Genomic DNA, 15,182 nt, shown 5'->3' with positions numbered 1-15,182 from the left:
GGCACCGGACCAGAATATCTCCGGGACCGCCTGCTGCCGCACGAATCCTAGCGACCAGTTAGGTCTCACAGAGTTTGCCTTCTCCGGGTCCCGTCAACTAAATAATGTCGTTTGGCAGGACCCAGGGGGAGAGCCTTCTCTGTGGCGGTCCCGACCCTTTGGAACCAACTCCCCCCAGATATCAGAGTTGCCCCCACCCTCCTCGCCTTTCGTAAGCTCCTTAAAAGGTTAGGTTAGGTTAGGTTTATTGGATTTATATGCCGCCCCTCTCCGCAAACTCGGGGCGGCTCACAACAATAATAAAAAAACAGTACAGTACACAATACCAAATCCAATGCCCACCCATCCAGTTACAATTTAAATTAATAATCTCATAAAAACAGTATATATATAAAAACAGGCACACAGTCAATCAATCAACAAAACAACATGGGCAAGGGGGAGGTGTTTTAGTTCCCCCATGCCTGACGGCAAAGGTGGGTCTTAAGGAGTTTACGAAAGGCAGGGAGGGTGGGGGCAATCCTAATCTCAGGGGGGAGCTGGTTCCAGAGGGTCGGGCCCCCCACAGAGAAGGCTCTTCCCCTGGGTCCCGCCAGACAACATTGTTTAGTCGACGGGACCCGGAGAAGGCCAACTCTGTGGGACCTAACCGGTCGCTGGGATTCGTGCGGCAGGAGGCGGTCCCGAAGATATTCTGGTCCGGTGTCATGAAGGGCTTTATAGGTCATAACCAACACTTTGAATTGTGACCGGAAACTGATCGGCAGCCAATGCAGACTGCGGAGTGTTGGAGTGATATGGGCATACTTGGAGAAGCCCATAATTGCTCTCGCAGCTGCATTCTGCACGATCTGAAGTTTCCGAACACTTTTCAAAGGTAGCACCATGTAGAGAGCGTTACAGTAGTCGAGCCTCGAGGTGATGAGGGCATGAGTGACTGTGAGCAATGACTCCCGGTCCAAAGAGGGCCGCAACTGGTGCACCAGGCGAACCTGGGCAAACGCCCCCCTCGCCACAGCTGAAAGGTGTTTTTCTAATGTGAGCTGTGGATCGAGGAGGACGCCCAAGTTGCGGACCCTCTCTGAGGGGGTCAATAATTCCCCCCCCAGGGTAATGGACGGACAGATAGAATTGTCCTTGGGAGGCAAAACCCACAGTCACTCCGTCTTGTCTGGGTTGAGTTTGAGTTTGTTGACACCCATCCAGGCCCCAACAGCCTCCAGGCACCGGCACATCACTTCCACTGCTTCGTTGACTGGACATGGGGTGGAGATGTACAACTGGGTATCATTGGCATATTGAAACCCACCTCTGTCGTCAGGCATGGGAGAATTGAGATATTCCCTTCCCCCTAGGCTTATAAAATTTATGCATAGTATGTCAGTGTGTATTTCTTAAATTGGGGTTTTTTAAATTAACTTAAATATTAGATTTGTTTACGTTGTATTATTATTGTTGTTAGCCGCCCCGAGTCTACGGAGAGGGGCGGCATACAAATCTGATTAATAAATAAATAAAATAAATAAATAAATACAAATTATCATTAAATCATAGCAGTAGTGCATACATGTCAGATTTTTCTGAAAGTAATAGTGAAAGTAGTCTTAACATCTGTATGCGGATACTCCGTGAGTTATGACCACAATTGAGTCCCACGTTTATGTTGCTAAGTGAAATATTTGTTAAGTTTGTCTCATTTAATGACTTTTCTTGCCACAGTTGTTAAATGATTCATTGCAGTTGCAAAATTAGTAATATGGTTTTTCAGTCAATCTGACTTCCCCATTGACTTTGTTTGCCAGAAGATCGCAAAAGGTCACATGACCCCAGGACACTGCAGCTGTCATCAATATGAGTCAGTGGCCAAGCATCCGACTTTTGATCACATGACACCATGGGGGTGCTGCCACAGTCATATGTGTGAAAAATGGTCATAAGTCACCTTTTTCAGTGCTGTTGGAAGTCGAGGACTCTCTGTATTGTCTTTATATATACTTTCCTTAAATATTCCCACATTATTATTATTATTATTTATTGGATTTGTATGCCGCCCTTCTCCGCAGACTCGGGGCGGCTAACAACAATGATAAAAAAACAACATGTAACAATCTAATTTAATAAAACAACTAAAAACCCTTATTATAAAAAACCAAACATACACACAAACATACCATACATAACTTGTAATGGCCTAGGGGAAGGAATATCTTAACTCCCCCATGCCTGGCGACAAAGGTGGGTCTTGAGTAATTTGCGAAAGACAAGGAGGGTGGGGGCCATTCTAATCTCTGGGAGAGTTGATTCCAGAGGGCCAGGGCCACCACAGAGAAGGCTCTTCCCCTGGGGCCCGCCAAATGACATTGTTTGGTCTATGGGACCCGGAGAAGGCCAACTCTGTGGGATCTTATCGGCCGCTGGGATTCGTGCGGTAGAAGGCGGTTCCAGATGTATTCTGGCCCAATGCCATGTAGGGCTTTAAAGGTCATTACCAACACTTTGAATTGGGACCGGAAACCGATCGGCAGCCAGTGCAGGCCGCAGAGTGTTACAGAAACGTGGGCGAATCTAGGAAGCCCCACGATGGCTCTCGCGGCCGTATTCTGCATGATCTGAAGTTTCCGAACACTTTTCAAAGGTAGCCCCATGTAGAGAGCATTGCAGTAATCGAACCTCGAGGTGATGAGGGCATGAGTGACTGTGTGCAATGACTCCCTGTCCAAATACATGTATATATGTAATCTAATATAAATATTATTATTATTATTATTATTATTATCATCATCATCAATAATAATAATAATAATAATAATAATAATAATAATAATAATAATAATAATAATACTCCCCCCCCTTTTTCCCCCTGAATGCCATCACTCTACTAAACAAATAATCCCCTCACCACTATCAAACTATTCACTAAGGCTGCATTACTATTACTACTAGTTTTTCCCATCATTCCTATCACCCATCTCCTCCCATTTATGACTGTATAACTGTAACATATAGCTTGCATCCTTACGATTTACTGTATATTAATATTGATTATTTCCCAATTACTTGTTTGTACCCTATGATAATTATTAAGTGTTGTAACTCATAATTCTTGACAAATGTATCTTTTCTTTCATGTACACTGAGAGCTTATGCACCAATGACAAATTCCTTGTGTGTCCAATAACCCTTGGCCAATAAAGGATTCTGTTCTATTTTTCCTTATACTTTGCATGTCGATATGCAGTTTTATCAAGTAAATCCATATTTTTATATAACCTCTCCTATATTTCCGTTAGTATATGCCACATAATTGCAGGCCCAAAAATTCTTCAAGTTGAATATTACAGGATTCACTATCCATTCCTGCTAGAAGGATTACATTTAATGCAACGCATTACATTTAATGCATTATTTGATTTGTCTAGAGAATAAATCTGCAATATTTTTTTTTTACATATCTACTTTTTGATAAATGTTAGCTTACCCTACAGGCACAGGTTTGGGTTTTCTTCTGTTCTCCTTTTTTTCCCCAAGCAATGAGTCAGCTGCATTTGGTTAGTAAGTTTTAGGAATTTTTGTGTTGAGACAGCCAGGATTGAACTTTTGTGGTTTATTTGCTTTTTGAATAATTGGAGCAGGGAGAGAGAAAAATAGGCCCATTTCCTGGGTGTATTCCAACTCTAGTACTGTACTGAAATTCTGCTGCAAATGTCTTTCCAGACCAATTCTTAAGCTGACCATTTCCTCTAAGAGCAGTTATATCCTGCATCCAAAGCTGCTTCTCAAATATGCTGCCTGCAGCCTTTTCTCAGGGCAACTACAGAAATTCCAGAAATTCTAAACTGGAATTGGAATTATAGCAAGACCTGATTTGTTGCTCTTACCATCCTTCTGGGAAGGCAAACCTGGTATCTGGCTGGTAGGTTCCTGTGTAGAACAGTCTACCAAACCTGCCTTTTCCTTTTAGAGATTACTCCTTTTTCACAAGTGTTCTGTCGGACTCTCTGGTAGACTCCTCCCAAAAACTCACAGGTACAAATTTCAGACACACACACGTTTGAACATTCAAAACAATGTTCTTTATAATGAAAATTCCCTTAAACCAAGCCCTCTTTTTGTATAGCAAAGAGCACTCGTCTCCAAACAAACTGGTAATTGGTACAAGTCCCTTATCAGTTCTGTGATACTTAGCTTGCAGCTGTGAGGCAATTCACAGACCTTCTTCTTTCACAAAGTGAAACACACTTTGCTCTGGTTTAGTTTCAAAGCGGGAAAAAATCAGCACACAAAAGGTCAAAGTCAGTAAAGCAGTCACTAAACACAACGATCGGATAAACCTCCACAATGGCCAAACCCACAGGCTGCTATTTATAGCAGCCTCACTAATTACCACAGCCCCACCCAACCACAGGTGGCCTCATTTTCTTTGATAATAATCTCTCAGTTGTTGCTGCCTATGCATCGCTCTCCGCATGCGTGGCTGTATCATTAACTCTTGTTCTGAATCCAAGGAGGAGCTAGATAACTGATCTCCTTCTGAGCTGTCTGCCACACTCTCCTCCTCCCTGTCACTCATGTCTTCTTGGTCAGAGGAGCCTTCATCAGCAGATTCCACCGGGGGCAAAACAGGCCTGCAGCATGTGGATGTCTCCCCCACATCCACAGTCCTTGGGGCAGGAGCTGGGCCAGAGCTAACCACAACAACAAGTTACTGTGCCTTTTTTTTCCTGCTTTCCCAGACGACTGCACCCATTAATGCCTTTATTTCTCTTCCCACATTATCTTCCTTAATACTAAAGCAGACTATTTTTTAAAACGACATCATCAACAATAATCCATTGTGGTGCCATCCTAACTCTGGTGCTATAAGAACCGAAGCAAGGGGCAGCAGTTTGTTCTTTCCTTCCCTTGCTTCTCTGTAGGTCCATAGAATTGGTAGTCCCCAGTTTCATAGAAACAAAGGAGCCCTGTTCCTATGCTGCCATTTAAACAAGTTTTTTTTTAAGTAAAGGAGAGAAATGTGAAGTTAAGCTGTACTGAATTGAGGGCACTGGGCAGAATATAAGAACATAAGGAGAGACATGCTGAATCAGACCAAAGCCCATTGAGTCCCAGCATTCTGTGTCACACAGTGGCCCACCAATTGTACATGGGGATCTTGAGTAGAACGAGAAGGCAAAACCCTCCCTTTCCCTTGACCCCCCAACAAATGGTACCCAAGGGAATCCTGTCTGCCTCAACCAACATAGAGGCGGGATCAGGATAGTAAAGGGAACATGCTTCACCGAGTCTGGGCAGAGTACTCAATGGGGAATGTAGGGCCTGAATGGAATTTCTAACGAGGAAAACAGCTCATTGACTTAATAGGTCATCAGTGAAGCAACCACAATATTATCAAAATTCAGCCACTGACATCCAGCAGAGATCAGAGCAGACTCACACAACCTAAAATGAGATGGTTACTCAGGCAGCAACCAGCCAGGGGGGCAGAGGAGGCATCTCAGGCACTTCCACCAACCTGAGCTGGGACTGCTACTGGAATAGAAAGAGGAGAGGGAGACCGTCCATTCTGAATGTCTCAAGTCAGACTATAGCATTTTTGAACTGAAGCTGGGTGGTGGGAAACATGGGTGTGAGCCAGGGATGAAATTCAAAAAATGTTCCCTACTGGTTTTGTGGGTGTGGCTTGGTGGGCGTGGCAGGAGAAGGATACTGCAAAATCGCCATTCCCACCCCACTCCAGGGGAAGGATACTGCAAAATCTACATTCCATCCCCACTCTGGGACCGGACAGAGGTGGTATTTGCCAGTTCTCCAAACTACTCAAAGTTTACACTTTGTCAGAACCTGATGAATTTCACCCATGGTGTGAGGTGCATTTATGATTGGCCACGAGTGGGAGGTGGAGGCCATCAACCATTCCTTTGTGCAGCAAGTGGTCAGTGGCTCTAATTAGGAGTTCAACCATATTTCAGTGCTGGGGCAGGAGACTATCTTCCGCTGTACCAAAGCCACATTACTGCACTGCACCCAAAGGCAGTTCTGTTCTTCTCTCTATAAACTGTCCAGCTGCCTTTGGTATACGGAGGGCACTTTCCTGCCAGGAGTATTGAAATATAGTTTGGTAGTCAGACATTGCATGTAGCATGTGGACCCAACCCCTGCAACCTTAATCAGCCTCCTCATTCTTCTGCATGGAAGGTCAACTCAGCTGGCTGCTAGCTGATTTGAAATGTATCAAGGATTAGATTCACTGGTGAGATGCATACCAAGTTCAAATAGTATAACCAGGGGTGGGCAGCAGGCAGGACGGGGTGGAACGCAGTTCCACCGGCGGAAATGAAGCTTCATGCACAGCTCCAGCTGACCAGCAGCAGTAACTTCCTGGATTACTGGTCTCAGCTCGACTCTCCTTTTTTTCCTCCTGCTGCTGCTGCTGTGCGCTCCTCGCTTTTTTCTTCTTTCCTCCTTCCTGGCCTCAGACAAGATTCCCTCTCTCCTGCCTGGCTCCCCTCTAGCCTCATGCGGCCACCTCCCAAGGCCAGGAGAGTCTCGCCACACCGAAGCAGTCTGGGCTGCGGTCTTTTCCCCTCGCAAAGCCCTCACTCTGGGTTGGTCCCACAGCTAAGATGAAAAGGCATTGCACGGCAATAACAGTTCACTTGAATGATGATGATCGCTGAAGCCACTCCCACCTGGTCACATGACCAGCAAGCAACTCTTACCCAGTCACATGACCATCAAGCCACACCCACAAAATAAGCCACACCCCACAGTGTGGCAGTAAAAATTTTGGCTGCCCATTACTGAGTATAATCCAGAGTTATGGAAAGACATTTATAGCCAAGGACTATAGATAAAGAGAACAAAATTTGAAGGACACCAGGGGGAAAATGTCAGTAAGGCAATGTGCCCTGATTCCCTTGCTAAAGCTCATTTCTTGGAAGAGTCCAGCACAGCTATTAAGTGGTTTTAGTTTCCAGACATAACTGTCATATTAGGGGAGGGTGGAGGATTACTTAAAGGGAAGTGTTTCTTTTCTTAGTTTAAAATATGGTAAGGCAGCCCTGCTTCATCTGACTCCTCCTTCGCTATTCATTCTACTGATTAGGGGCTGAAATTCTGCTTTAATAGTACAGTAGTTTGGAACGGTTGTGGGTAGAGAGAGCTGACAACCAGCTGAGCCCTGAGTTCACTGGAGACAGAGAAATCTCCCTGTAGATTTAGAGGTCTGTTAGGAAGAGCTATTCCTTCCTACAGCTTGAGAGCTGACGGTTGAGAATTTGATTTCTGGTTATACTACGTAGCAAAGAGAGCTAAGAAAAGGGCATAGTCCCATTTGGGAAACAAATTGCTGACAGGTTCTTTTGGGGAGATGAATATTAGCATAAGATAAGTCACTGCAGATGACAGCATCTAGTCAAGCTCGGCAAGTTTGAAAAAGCTAAGTGGGATCAGAACTGATTAGTACTTAGATGAGAGATCACAAAGGTCTATAGACAAGATTGGAAGCTGAAAAACATTTCAGAAGAAGGTAATGGCAAAGAACTTGTGTTGCCACAAAAATAACATCGATGGGACCATCTAGCTGCCAGGAGTTGAATCTTAATCAAGAGATTAATTTATAATCAAGAGATTATAAATTTGTCATCTTTTCTAACCCAACGGGGGTCTCTCACTGGTCACTGTTTTTGCCCTTCCAATCCAATTTATAGATCATAATGACTGGAGAGGAGAAATCTATGTAGTTTAGCTCCCCTAGACTTGGTCTTTGCTTGCATAGGCACAGTGTCCTACATAACAACATCTCATCCCAAGGAATTTGTTGGACTAAAAGACATGCAGGGAACTGAAATATCTGCTTCATGTAAAAATGAGAGGAAACAGCAAGATTTATTTATTTATTTATTAGATTTGTATGCCGCCCCTCTCCGTAGACTCGGGGCGGCTCACAACAGCAATAGAACAATTCATAACAAATATAATAACTAAAAAAACATTTAAAATTTCCCATTATTAATCAAACATACATACAAACATACCATACATAAATTGTATAGGCCCGGGGGAGATATCTCAATTCCCCCATGCCTGGCGGCAAAGGTGGGTTTTAAGGAGTTTACGGAAGGCAAGGAGGGTGGGGGCAGTTCTAATCTCTGGGGGGCAGCTGGTTCCAGAGAGTTGGGGCCGCCACAGAGAAGGCTCTTCCCCTGGGACCCACCAAATGACATTGTTTTGTCGACGGGACCCGGAGAAGGCAAACTCTGTGGGATCTAATCGGTCGCTGGGATTTGTGCTGCAGAAGGCAGTCCCGGAGATATTATGGTCTGATGCCATGATCCCCTCAGAATTGTTTTTAACTGCCAATGAAAGGTAAAAAATAAACAAAGTAATAGCTTATAAAATACAGAAAAACATCTATACAATGCCCTACTGACAATAGGTGCCCGTGGAGGATTTTACTGAAAGAGTAGTAGATCCTTGGAACAAACTTCCAGCAGACGTGGTTGGTAAATCCACAGTAACTGAATTTAAACATGCCTGGGATAAACATAGATCCATCCTAAGATAAAATACAAAAAATAGTATAAGGGCAGACTCGATGGATCATGAGGTCTTTTTCTGCCATCAGTCTTCTATGTTTCTATGTGATAGAGTTTCATTTGGGAGTACTGTATAACACAATTTGGGAGTCCTCCTAGATTCACAACTCCTGCTTCAGAGGTGATATTTGCAGAATTCTATCTTGTGCACCAATTGTACCTGTTTCTGGACTGGTAAGCTCTGCTCTCTGTCACTCAAAGTGTAGACGTTCCCAGCTTGATATTGTAATGTGTGGGGGATGCATGCGACGACTCAGTGGTTTAAAGATGCTGAGCTTGTCAGCTGGAAAGCTGATAGCCCAGTTTGGAGACCCAGGCACTGCGCGATGGGAAGAGCTCTTGTTACTTGGGAAGTACTCTTGTTACTTGGTGGCGCAGTGGTTAGACTGCAGCACTGCAGGCTACTTTGGCTAACTGCAAGCTGTAGTTCAGCAGTTCAAATCTCATCACCGACTCAAGATTGACTCAGCCTTCTATCCTTCCGACGTGGGTAAAATGAGGACCCAGATTGTTGGGAGAAATATGCTGATTCTGTAAACCACTTAGAGAGGACTGTAAAAGCACTATGAAGTGGTATATAAGTCTAAATACTATTGCTATTGCTACTGGCCCCAACTCCTACCCACCTTGCAGTTCGAAAGCATGTAAATGTGAGTAGATAAACAAGTACCACTTCAGTGAGAAAGTAACAGCCTTCTGTGTGCCTTGGCATATAGTCATACTGGCCACAGGACCACAGAAAATGTCTACAGACAACACTGGGTCCCTTGGCTAAGAAATGAAGATGAGCACTGCCCCTTCCAGTCGAACTGGACAGGGGAAAGCTTTAATCTTTACTTTTACCCTATGTGATGCTACCCTTGGAGACCTGCAGTAAAATCTTGGCTTCTTCAGGTGTTTGTGTCAGGATGATGAGTGTTCCTATCTGAAAGAGTGTAATCAATTTAAGTCTTTGGAAATTAATTGTTTTTAGCTAGCACTGTTGAATTTTGATTTTGGTATTTTTGCTCATTGCTCAGAGTTCCTATCCATTTATTATTTGAATTCAGTGGCCAAATAAATGCTCTCAGTAGATTGAACAATATAGGAATCTGTTTTTGTTTAATGTGCAATGGATACCATTTTAGGTGCACTCTTGACTTTTTTATTCAGAATCTGCCCCCTCAAATAATCTTGATTTGTGCTTGAGCTTTTCCACTCCATTTGCGCTTTCTTCCCTCAATTCAGTGGCTCTAACAGATGCTTTTCTCTTATGCTCAGCAGCGGGTTCTAGTCCTACTTTATACAGAGAGCATTTTAGAATTCTGGAAGCATGAAGCACATTCTGTTTTTCAAAGGTTCTGTACTTTTTAGTAGGTTTATTGACAGCCGATGACTGCCATCTACTGGGCAAGTAATGACTCTTCTCTCATTCTCCCATCAATTTTGGACTCTGCTGTATTCAGAATCCCAAATTTTTGTCTCCTGTACTTTTTCTTCCCCTTAAGAGTATTATTTGCAAGGCCAGTGCAGTTCTTCTGAAACTGTATCCAGCTTTTCAGACACAAATTCAGTTCAACTTAATATATTCCATGATTTATTATTAGAAGAATTATCAGATTGCCCTATTTTTTAAAAAAATAATATTTATTAAGTTTCTACATATAAAAATAGAAAGAAAAGAAAAACAATTGAAACGAACAACATATAAAGAAAAAAGAAAAGGAAAAAAGAAAATGGACAGACAAATGAGCATATAAACTTAAACAACACATGAAACACATTCAGTTCAGTGGTGTTATATATATATACATAGATAGGTTATTTGCTTATCATTAATTAATTTTTTTCCCCTATGTACATATATTTATTTGTTATATAGAAGACATAATTTGTCAACTATATTGCTGACTATCACTATCAGGGACCCAGGGGAAGAGCCTTCTCTGTGATGGCCCCGGCCCTCTGGAACCAACTCCCCCCAGAGATTAGAATTGCCCCCACCCTCGTAAGCTACTTAAAACCCACCTTTGCCGCCAGGCATGGGGGAATTGAGATACCCTTTCCCCCTAGGCCTTTACAATTTTATGCATTGTATGTCTGGTTTTTATTATAATGGGTTTTTTAAATTGTTTTTAGTATTGGATTATTGTTATATGCTGTCTTATTATTGCTGTTAGCCGCCCCGAGTCTCCAGAGAGGGGCGGCATACAAATCCAATAAATAATAAAATAAAATAATTTTTAAACAGTGACCTAATATTGAGTATTTGTATCTAGTGTGTGGATTACCCCATTTTGGAATGCAAAATCCTAATCTAGTTGAGCCAATTTGAAGTGGTGGTTAAGGCACCAAGCTAAAAACTAGGGGCCTTGAGTTCTAATCCCACTTTAGGAATAAAACCAGGTATTAACATTAACTCAAAAGGACCATAAGAGAGATGTAGGCTATCTATGTGAATTATTAGTAGGATTCCTTTACAACAAAAGCACAGTACAGACTAGAATTTATGTGGCTGAGAGATATGGCCATAAACCACAATGGTGCGCAACTGCACCACTTAGTGATGGCAATCCCAGCAATTCCAGTTGCTGTTGTTAAATTAAGACCATGCAGGTCATTAAGTGAGGATCTCATGTGATCACAGCATCTTTTTTTTAAATAAACTTTATTGATTTTCTTAAAATTGACAAACATACAAACACACACTTAACATAAAATTGGGGTTGCAAATACTCCACTTATTCAAGAAGTCAAATTGCAATACAGAAAAAAGAATACATTATTAATATGTTAAGTCAACCTATTACTTTAAGTGAAAAGAAGAGATTTATGTTACCTTATTATAAAAAAAACATAAACTTCATATATAAGCAAAATATAAACACAAAAATTAAGTCCTAACCATACTACTATTGTGCATTTTTTAATTCTTCTTTTTATCTATCCATGTATACACTTTATTCCAAATCACATAAAATTCAGATTCTTCTTGGTTATTTAACCGTCTTGTCATCATATCCATTTCAGCGCAGTCTAATATTTTCTTAATAACTTCCTCCTCTTTGGGAATATCTTCCCCCTTCCAATTTTGCGTGTATACTATCTTGGCTGCTGTCATTATATGAATGACTAGATGTAAAATATATTTCTAATATTTCTGTTTAGTTATACCTAATAAGTAAAATTCCGGAGTTTTTTCTATCTCTTGCTTTATTATTTCTTTTATTATCACAGCATCTTAAGAGGGACTGAAGGCAAATAGTCTGGCAAGCAAGACCTATAGGGGGTTGGCGAGAGCTACATGCAAATCACTGCGATGGGCAGGCAGTAGAAATTGTGGGTGGAGGTGTTATGGAGTACAGCATCCCCTTGCTGCTCAGGGGTGCCTTGGGAACAAAAAAAAAAACCCAGTGGAAATGGGTGTAACTTGTTGGAGCAACTAGTAACCTCCTACCAGCTTTCCCATCAAATTTGGAAATGGCAGGGAAGACCATAATTAGCAATCAGGTGACCACAGGATGCTGCAACTTTCATAATTGCAAGCTGGTTTCCAAGTGGTCACATGACTGCAGGGACACTGCAATGCTGCAACTTTGTCAATTTGAACAATTGCTAAATGAATGGCTGTAACCCAGGGACTTTCCCTTCTTCAATAATAAATATATAATATATGGTTTTTAGCTATGGTATATAGGTTATTGTCTTAATTGCTCATTTGGGATATTTGGACTGTTTTAATTACTGTTTGTTTGTTTATTGTTTGTATGCATGTATGTAAGTATTTCTAGGCCGCCCTTCTCTACTGGTCTCAGAGCGGCTTACACAAGACTGTTATTACAAAACAGTCTTCTAAAGTCATTTTTGTGACATATAAATCTATTAAAGAAATAAATCATGTATTTTCTTATAGAAGAACATAAACCTGCTATTTTTAGAGCTCTTAATTTTGTAACCGTTTTCTTCTGACGATGAAAAAGTTATTATTATTTTTTTAATTAATTTCCTAGGACTCTTCTGCAGCAGTTACAAAAGCTACAATCTCTGGTTGCAGGGAAGGTTTCCAGGCCATACAAAATGGTCTCTACACAGACAGGAACATGCCTGATGGTAAGGTCTACAGAGTATCCTCTTAAAAATTTCCTTTGTGGGGATATTACCCTGTTTCCCCGATAGTAAGACACCCATGATTGTAAGACGTATCGGGGGTTTCAGGGGGGTCGGCTAATATAAGCCGTACCCCGAAAGTAAGACATATGTCTTACTTTCGGGGAAACACGGGGGTATTGCCGGGGGGAGCCCGATGACGTCGCTTCCAAGCTCCCCGCGCGCCCCTCGCCTTCGCCTCGCCGCGGCGCCACTGCCTCTTCCCCGGCTTGGCAAAGCGAAGGACGGCGTTGGTCCGAAGCGAGCCGAGCGGGCGGCGGCTTGCAGCAAAGGCGCTCGTCCCAGCAACCGAGTCCTGCTGAGGCTCGGCTGCAAGTGGCCAGCGAGGCCGACCAGCTCCGAGGTGAGCGGCCGGAACTGCGCCCTCCTTCGCCCGCCTCCTTTCCGGCAGGCAGGTGGGACTGCCCAACTGCGCAGAGCGGCTCCTCCCCTCCAGACACACGCTTCCCCGACACGCGTCTGTGGCTCCACGCGTGCATGCCGCTTGGAGTCCTGAGGTTGAACTTGGAAAAGGGCTCACGAGCCTCCTGTCCCGCGGCTGCCCTTTTGGACTCTGGGGAGATGCCTTCGGGAACGCGACCCTTTTAATTTTTTTCCAATGTAAGAGATACCCCGAAAGTAAGACGTAGTGGGGCTTTTGGGGGTAAAAAGAAAGTAAGACACTGTCTTACTTTCGGGGAAACACGGTATTTCCCATTCAGAGTGATCTTCGCTTTGAAATTTTGCAAAGTTAAGGACAGATTACCCAATTGCTGTTTCACCCATTGCAGGAAAGGATGTTTATTACTTTCTGAAGGCAGAAAATATTTCCAGCTTCAAATCAAATCAACTGTTTTCTGATCTGAAAATCTAAAGTCCTTCCAAGTAGATGGTCTCTGAAAGTTTATTCCATTCTAGTACTTGGAGTTCAGTAAGGCATTTGATAAAGTAGACTATAACCTACTACCAGTGAAGGGCTACCAAAAATTTTACTACCACACTGTGGCCATGGTTTATGCATTTTCTTTGAGCATCTTTCAGTGCAAATTGGGTGCTCTGAGGTGGAGCTCCATTTTCGCTACCCCACTGCGTTCCCCTCCATCTGGGCAGTAGCCCACCCCTGCCTACTACGAGATAAAATAGAAAAAAATGTGGGATAGATAAAAACACCACCCTGTTCAGCCAGCTTATGACACAAGCCTTCAATTAAAGGGAAAAATAGCCAAAGCAGACACACACATGGGAGAATGCAATTAAAGTTTCTTTATCCAAACAAAAGAGCAGAAAAACTCCCTTTTTAAATTCAAAGGGATTTCTTGTACAAACAATGCACACTTGAATACTGTAAGATAACGAAGGCAAGAAAGAAATCCAGGCAATAAACCAGTAACTGTGAAATTCGTCACAGCTACTGTTTTTCAGAGGTTGTAAAACTCACAATGATTTATATCCCAAAGTCCTGAAATCCAAACAGAGTGCTGAGCACAATCATGAAACAGCAAGTGAGGGTCCAAACAAGTATGATCAGATAATCTTCCACACTGCGAGGCTGGCACACTGCCAATTTAACAGCAGCCCTAATTACTTGAACCCCACCCAAACACAGGTGGACTCAATTATCTTCTGTAATACTTTTGAAGCTGTTCTCTCCTATGCATAGTTCTACGCATGCGTGGGTCTATCATTGTTTCCTCATCTGAATCTAACGAAGATAAGGAAGATTGGCTTCTTCCTGGGCTGTCTGCCAAGCCCCCCTCATCCATGTCACTGACACTTCCTTCTTCAGAGGATAATTCACTGGCTAACTCTGTCGGCAGCAAAACAGGCCTGTGACATTTGGATGTTTCTCCCACATCCACCTCCACAGTCCTTGGAGCAGGAGCTGGGCCAGAGCTAACCACAACATACCCGAGGGATTCAAAACTGGCTGACCAACCACACTCAACATGTAGTTCTCAATGGAACTGCACCTATTTGAAGGGAAGCATGCAATGGAGCACCCCCAAGGCTCTCTTTTAGGCCCAGTGCTCTTCAACATCTTCACCAATGACTTGGATGAGAGGATGGATGGGGAACTCATCAAATTTGCAGATGACACCAAACTGGCACCAAACTATCCCGATGATAGGCTCAAGATACAGAAGAATCTTAATGGACTTGAACATTGGGCGCTATCTAACAAAATGAATTTCAATCGTGAAAACAGTAAGGTTCTATATTTAGGCAAGAAAAGCAAAATGCACAGGTACAGTATATGTGGTACCTTGCTCAATAGAAGTAATTGTGCAAGGGATCTTGGAGTCCTAGTGGACAACCATTTAAATATGAGCCAGCTGTGTACACCAGCTGTTAAAAAAGCCAGCCCAGTTCTAAGCTGCATTGATATAAGCACGTGAAATGTTAATACCACTTTACAATGCCTTGGTAAGGCCACACTTGGAATACTGCATTCAGTTTTGG

The 15,182-nt window shown here is 42.8% G+C and overlaps 1 protein-coding gene across 3 annotated transcripts in view; it reads left to right on the top strand.

Annotated features, from left to right (window-relative positions):
* The window catches only part of CREB3L1 (cAMP responsive element binding protein 3 like 1), a 236,034-nt gene that overhangs the window by 210,004 nt on the left and 10,848 nt on the right, over positions 1-15,182 (top strand). For all 3 annotated transcript variants that reach the window (XM_070760498.1, XM_070760490.1, XM_070760507.1), the window contains exon 9: positions 12,587-12,686. In XM_070760498.1, the coding sequence (XP_070616599.1) occupies positions 12,587-12,686 (100 nt within the window). The remainder of the gene's footprint in view (positions 1-12,586; positions 12,687-15,182) is intronic.

The sequence above is a fragment of the Erythrolamprus reginae genome, chromosome 1 (assembly GCF_031021105.1).
Source record: "Erythrolamprus reginae isolate rEryReg1 chromosome 1, rEryReg1.hap1, whole genome shotgun sequence".
NCBI lineage: Eukaryota > Metazoa > Chordata > Lepidosauria > Squamata > Dipsadidae > Erythrolamprus > Erythrolamprus reginae.
Note: the sequence above shows the minus strand (reverse complement) of the source record. Positions and strands in the feature narration are given on the sequence as shown.